Below are 6,651 nucleotides of genomic sequence, written 5' to 3' on the forward strand. Positions count from 1 at the left end.
CCTGTCCGCAACATTATTTCTTATTTATTCCATTGTTATGGTTTCTTTTTCCACAGAAAAAGCCATTGGTTGGACTTGTGACTTTGTGGGTAGTTACCACAAGTATCAAGCAACCAATTGTTGTTTCTCTGAAGATGGCTCCTTACTAGCAGTTAGTTTTGAGGAAATAGTTACAATATGGGATTCAGAAACATGGGAACTAAAATGTACATTTTGCCAACGAGCTGGGAAAATAAGGTAGGTAAATTAGTTTGTATTGCTACCAATGTATGTATGTACTTTTAACTTTAAAAGCCTTTAAGCTTCAATAATAATGTATGTTTTCCCCAGAGAGGTAATGTATAGTTTGCTGGGGAATAAGGGTAAGAAGTTAATCAAAATGTGGAGAAACTGTAACCTATGAGTTCGTGAGTAGTTTATAAGCATTTCTCTGTGTAGCCCTGGCTGTCCTGGAACTCACTCTGCAGACCAGGCTGGCCTCAAACTCAGAAATCTGCCTGTCTCTGCCTCCCAAGTGCTGGGATTAAAGGCATGCGCCACCACTGCCCTGCATAAGCATTTCTTAAACTAGGATTAACATTGAACTTTTGTACCCAGCTTTGTTCAGTATAGTAAATACTCATGGGGCATTATGTAGAAACTAAGGCTATGCAAGCCTTGGTTGATCCTGACCTGCCAGTCTTTATACATTCTCTTAAAAATACAATGTAATACTCAACCAGTACTTCTGGTTCCCAGACCTGAGGACAAAATAATACATGACTAATTTCATGTCATTTTAAATATAGCTGACTTTGAATTTGCTGAGTACAAATTTTCCTCTTGTAGGTAAAAAGGGTAAAATAAGATTTTGTTAAGTGACATGATATATTTTACATAAATTCTGCTGTTGCATGGATTGTTACATGATACAGCATTTAAGAGAGTTGATCATAGCATTACACCTGTTTTCCTAAAGAAATACAAGTACCTAACTTGCCCCTTTCTATTGGTTTAACACCTTTTCCATCACTGTAAAAGCTAGAAACACAAAAAGAGTAAAACCATGCCTGTTTACGCATCTGAACTGAGTAGAAGTAAACGCAGTGGTCTCAGCCTGAGTTCTTTGTGGCTAAATGTACTGGAGCTGTCTGCCGCTCACCTCTCGTGTGATTGATCCTGCCTGCCGCTCACGTCTCGTGTGATTGATCCTGCCTGCCGCTCACCTCTCCTGTGATTCTGGCCTAGGCACCTCTGCTTTGGAAGACTGACGTGCTCCAGCTATCTTCTCGGCACTACTGAGAACGGCATCCTCTGCTGCTGGAATCTGCTCAGCTGTTCAAGTAAGCCCATGCGGGATGCTGCAGCTAGTCGCTGACCTTGTAGGAATTAAGGACTCTGTTTTCATAGCTTTACCTCTACAGTATATAATTTTTTACTTGACCAAAAGTCCAGTTGAGGAAGAGCTCTGTTGATTGTATGCAGGATCCCAGACTGTGTAATATTTAAAAGTAGTCTATCACAGTAGTCCTGAAAAAAATGAGGCTTTGAGGGCATTTTACTGATGTGGGCACCGGGAAGGTATGATGTTATTCCTAATAAATGTGGATGGTAGTCTCTGTCACCCACATTTAGTAAGAGCAGAAAAGCATCAGCCACGAATCTGAATGAGCCTAATTTAATGCAATGTGTGGAAGGAATACTGAAGTTCATGCCGCAGTTGTGCTTCCTGATGCACAGGCAGTGTCAGTGTATATCTGTTGTTATTGACTTCATAAACCCTTCCATATAAGCATAGCACTGAGCCGTCCCCGGGAAGATAAAGAACACTTGTTGTAAAGTCTTGAGCTTTTGCTGAACCTCTTCTCAGACGTGTATCACTTTCCCCACAGTACAGTGGAGTGCAAAACTAAATGTTAGAGTTATGGAATCCGACCCTTACTCAGACCACGTTGCTGCAGTGGCTCAGTCTTCGGTGGGCTCAGATTGTAAGTACTAACCATTCTCTGATAGCATGTGGCTTTTTCCTAGGTTTCCTTTTTACTGTTTTTAGTATAAGCTGAAACATAGTTACTTTGAGTCAGAAATGCATATGCAGCTGTTTGTCTGGGGCTTGCCCATCCTCTCTTACCCAATACCTGTAATATATACATTCACACTTACTGCTAGGAGTACTCTAGTATATCCCTGACTTCCACAAGACAGTTCCCTCTCAGGCTTCAGAATCTCCCCTGGACTTCTCTGCTTCTGAGACAATGTCTGCATCTTTCTTGGTACTTCAGACAAAATACTTGTCTAGTGTTCTGCTTTCTTATACAGATGCCCTGGTCTCTGGAACAGAAACCCTTCTCATTTTCAGATTTTTAGTCCTCATTCTAACCTGTTTGGTGCATACTAGGCACTCAGTAGACACCTGTCAGACAGCAGCAGCAACAGCATTGACACAGCCTGCGCAAGGCCATTTACTCTGTGGGCTGGGAACAGGAGAGGTGGGATCTGCCAGCCTGAGGCTAGGATATTCCTCTGCAGGGAAAATGACATCTATCTGTTTTTCCCCTTTAGTGTTTGTATTTAAACCGAGCGAGCCAAGGCCATTGTATATTCAAAAGAATGTCTCCAGAGAGGAAGTCCAATGGGGAGTGTTTGTTCCACGAGATGTCCCAGAAGCATTCACCTCAGAAGCTCACCAGTGGCTAAATAGATCTCAGTTTTACTTCCTAACTAAATCACAGGTAACTGTCTCCTCCAAAGGGGTGGCCTGTTTGTAGAAAAAATTTTAGAAAATTTGTTTTAGGTAGAACTCTTTTGTTAAAGGTTTATTTCCCAAGAGTAATGGTCAGGCAAGTGCCAGTGCATCAGTGTTAGGACTGCGATTGCAGTAGCACTGTTTTGTGTGGGCAGACCGGACTTGATGTTGACTTTAATTCATTTAGCATTTTCTCCTCATTTTACCATTTGGTTTGCTGTTGAAGAAACTAAACTGGTGGCTTTTATTGTTTTACCGGGTTTTACATTTTTCTCAGAACATGGTCTTGTAACTCCCACAGAACCTTTCAAAGAAATTTAAATCTTTTCTTTGGGCTGATGTATATATCAAAATGAAAAATTGACATTTTAAGACATTGTATAAATTTATTTCATTTGTATCTCCTAATATATATTTTTGTTCCATTAAATACTCTGTCTTTTTTAGTGCTTATTAACATTCAGTACAAAGTCTCCAGAAGAGAAACTCACACCAACAAGCAGACAGGTAGGCATACTTTATCCATTTATGATACATGCGATGTTGTTTTTCTAAAGAAGATTAGCTGTTAGAGTTCAGCTGTGACAAACGTCTCACTGAGTTCTAAGAAGGAACTGTTAAGTGCACATCTGTAAACTCTGCTCTGCTCCTCTAACGTTTAGAGTACTAAAAGTATATATAGTCTTGTGGTTTAAAGAGTTAGTCAGTTGGCCTGCCATATCTAATTTGTGGGATGGAATTGGCTAAATAATCAGTTGTAGGTGGGGTGTACATGCCAGAGTAGATGGGTAAATGTGCTTAGCTTATATTTAAATGAGATCCCAACCTACTGCTTCCACTAAAGATCTTGGATTTTGTTGTCTGCACTATTTTCTGGAACCAGCCCTTCATGAACACTCAGGGGCAGCACTTGACCATCATTACAGAAACATCTTGTTATTGTGGTTAGAGTTTTATTTACTAGCTTGGACTTCTTATCTCTAAGAATGTGTTTAGATTCTGGATTCTGGATTGAGTTATCTGTTGAATTTATTGAAGTCCTTGAAGCTGAAAGTTGTGTTGCCTTAACATAGAAGTGCATTCATAGCCAGGCAGTCCACATACTTTCTTTTTTGTGATCAATTTTTTCCCTCATGAAGTTAATTAGTGCTGCCTTTTTTTTCTATTCGCTGGGTGTTTTGTTTTGTTATTTAATTCTATTCCAGGCTTTATCCAAATTAATTTTTTTCAGGATTTTTCAGACGCATAGGTATTCTTTCAAGTCATGAAAACTTTTCACAGACCCATGGCTTACTTCATGACTAGTTGTTCTGTGAATCTGCTACCCAGTGCTCATCCTAGAACCTGTGCTCAGCATTCTGGGGATTCATCTCACCGATATGCCATTAGATCCCGTAGATTCTTTCTTTGTTCACATACTTGCTTTGGTGAAACCTGTTCTATTCAAACATGGGTTATCACCTTGCTGAACTTAGGGTCCTTGCAGTTTGGGAAGTATTCTCTATTCTTTCCTATTTGTTGATTTCTCAGCACTTTGAAGGTGGTGGCCTGAGATTATATAGCTTGTGATGTTCTTCATCTTTGACCATTTACCATAGCTTGCGTAATTTCTTCTGAAAACTCATTGAATTTACTCACAACAGTTTTGTTAGTAATCAGTGATATGCCAGGGGCTATTATAGACAACTGGGATATGTTAACAAAACAGCCTTGTCTGTAAAAATATGTTTCTAGGAAGATACAGATGTTAAACAACAACCAGTAAGTTAGTAAAATATGTAGTACATTAGGAAATGAAAAGATGGATAGCAGGGTTGGAGACAGGAAAGGGTGAGTGAGGTGTGTCTTGGGATTTTAGATTGGAAAGTCAAGGTAGCCTTGCTAAGTAGCTCCAGCTTTCCTCCCCATGCAGTGTGGTGATCCCAGGAGAGCTCTGATGGGGTAACTGGCTCAGGAGGTGTTTATCCATCTCCCACACAGCACCAATGCCCTGACTTTTACTTTTGTTTTTGACTTTGTTTGTTTGTTTGTTTTTAAAAAGAATTCTGCTTAGTCCCCATCCTTGTACTGTATTTCGGTTTTTGCCTGTTTTGTGGGCAGTTTTGGCGTGTTTATTAACAACACATACACACCTTGCTTTTGTCTTAGAATATTGTTTTCTTGAGTCTACTAAGATTTCATCCTTTAACCTGCTGCATCCTTCCAGGTTGTCGCTGTGTGACCTTGCCCCAGTTCTTTGCCCGTATGAGCATATGGCCTTTGAAAACACATTCCTGTGATCTTTATATAAAATCCCCAGCAGGGAAGCCGTGGTTCTCTCATTAGTGTCTGAGGCTAGCTTTCCCATGTACAAAGTGGGACACTGGGCATCAGTTGCTTTGTCTATGACATGAGAATAACATCATGTGATTTCGAGCTTTTCTCCAGAATCATTTTATAGTTCAGTTGCCCTTACCTGTTCAGTCGCCCTTACCTGTTCAGTCAAAGAATTTCCGTCGTTTTATTGAAATAATTTCCCCTTCTCTTACATCCATACAGCTGCTGGCAGAAGAAAGTTTGCCAACGACCCCATTTTCTTTTATATTGGGAAAACACAGGCAACAGCAGGATGCAAAGTTAACTGAAACTTCAGAGAATGAACTGGTCCAACTCCCCTTAACGGAGAACATACCTGCAATTACTGAGGTGAGCGATCAGTACTGCAGATCCTGGGAGACAGCAGGCTACAGTGGCTCATCTATGTCCAGATGAGTAAGGAGCCTTAGTACCTGGTGAGGAGATGGGACTGCAGTGCAGGAGCCTGGAAGGACTGTCTGCTTTGGTTTGCTCTTTCTTCAGGGAAGCCTTTTGTGTTTGGCTGGCCATTTCGTGTAAAAGGTATTAGGAGGTGAAGCAACAGTGTGCTAGAGGGTGATCTTTCTAACAAAGTGACTTTTCTGTGTGCCTATAGCTTCTTCACACGCCAGCCCATGTACTGCCGTCAGCTTCCTTCCTGTGCTCTCTGTTTGTAAACTCACTGCTGCTGTCTAAAGAGACGAAAAGGTAAGGATTCTAGATGGTTTCTCTTCTGAGTTGTTTGGGAATGCAGCTACCATATTTGTATTTTAGCTTTGAAATGTAGCTAATGACATAAGATTATTACATACAACACTTGTGAAGAGCTGAGGAAGAGATGTGTGTGTGCTGCTTAAAGATGTGGGTCCACATTTTCTACGTTCATTTGTTTTGTTTTGTCTTTTAAGGCCTGCACTCCATAAGGGCACTTACCACAGTGTTTTCAGTTGAGTTGCTTGTTCTATATGCTATTTCAACGTGGGTGTCTTTAATTAAAGGCCTAATTTGGATATATCTAATGATGTTTATGTTCTGTTATCGTCAAAGTGCTGAAGAAATTCCTGACGATGTAGATATGGAGGGAAGCAAAGAGAGTGATGATTCAGATGAAGAATCTGGTCTCACTGAAAAAGCCAAGGAAACAAACTACACGGACTTGGGAGAAGATGCTCTACATCAGCTGTCAAAATCTGAAGAGAAGGAGCTGAGAAAGTTCAGAAAAGTAGATTACAGCTGGCTGACTGCTCTGTAGTAGGCCATTGGCTATGGCATGACAGAGACAGGTTGTACTTAGTTTTTACTGTCTGTTAATACTCCAAAGAATTTTTTAAAGTTATTTTATTCTTAAGACAAAATATTAAAAGTCTTTTGTTTATTTGCTTATTTATTTGCTTGATAAGTTGCTTAGGCTAACCCTGAACTTGGGAACTCTTCTTTCTTAGCCTGCCCCCGTATCAGTAGGATGATAGGCCTGTTACTCTCAGGTCTGGTCAAGCATGTTTGTTTGTTTAGATTTTTTTATTTTCTGTGTATGAATGTTTTCCTTGAATGTATGTATACGTACCACTGGCTACTCTGGTGCTTGGTAAAAT

General features: G+C 40.3%; 1 protein-coding gene across 1 annotated transcript in view; it reads left to right on the forward strand.

The window, feature by feature from the left end:
- The window catches only part of Wdr75 (WD repeat domain 75), a 28,616-nt gene extending 22,174 nt beyond the window's left edge, over window positions 1-6,442 (forward strand). The window contains exons 14-21 of the mRNA XM_031367389.1: window positions 57-237; window positions 1,228-1,322; window positions 1,872-1,967; window positions 2,542-2,711; window positions 3,173-3,232; window positions 5,264-5,410; window positions 5,676-5,767; window positions 6,107-6,442. Coding sequence (XP_031223249.1) covers window positions 57-237; window positions 1,228-1,322; window positions 1,872-1,967; window positions 2,542-2,711; window positions 3,173-3,232; window positions 5,264-5,410; window positions 5,676-5,767; window positions 6,107-6,311 — 1,046 coding nt within the window. The 3' untranslated portion in view covers window positions 6,312-6,442. The remainder of the gene's footprint in view (window positions 1-56; window positions 238-1,227; window positions 1,323-1,871; window positions 1,968-2,541; window positions 2,712-3,172; window positions 3,233-5,263; window positions 5,411-5,675; window positions 5,768-6,106) is intronic.
- Window positions 6,443-6,651: the final 209 nt, after the last annotated feature.

Source organism: Mastomys coucha, unplaced genomic scaffold (assembly GCF_008632895.1).
Source record: "Mastomys coucha isolate ucsf_1 unplaced genomic scaffold, UCSF_Mcou_1 pScaffold14, whole genome shotgun sequence".
NCBI lineage: Eukaryota > Metazoa > Chordata > Mammalia > Rodentia > Muridae > Mastomys > Mastomys coucha.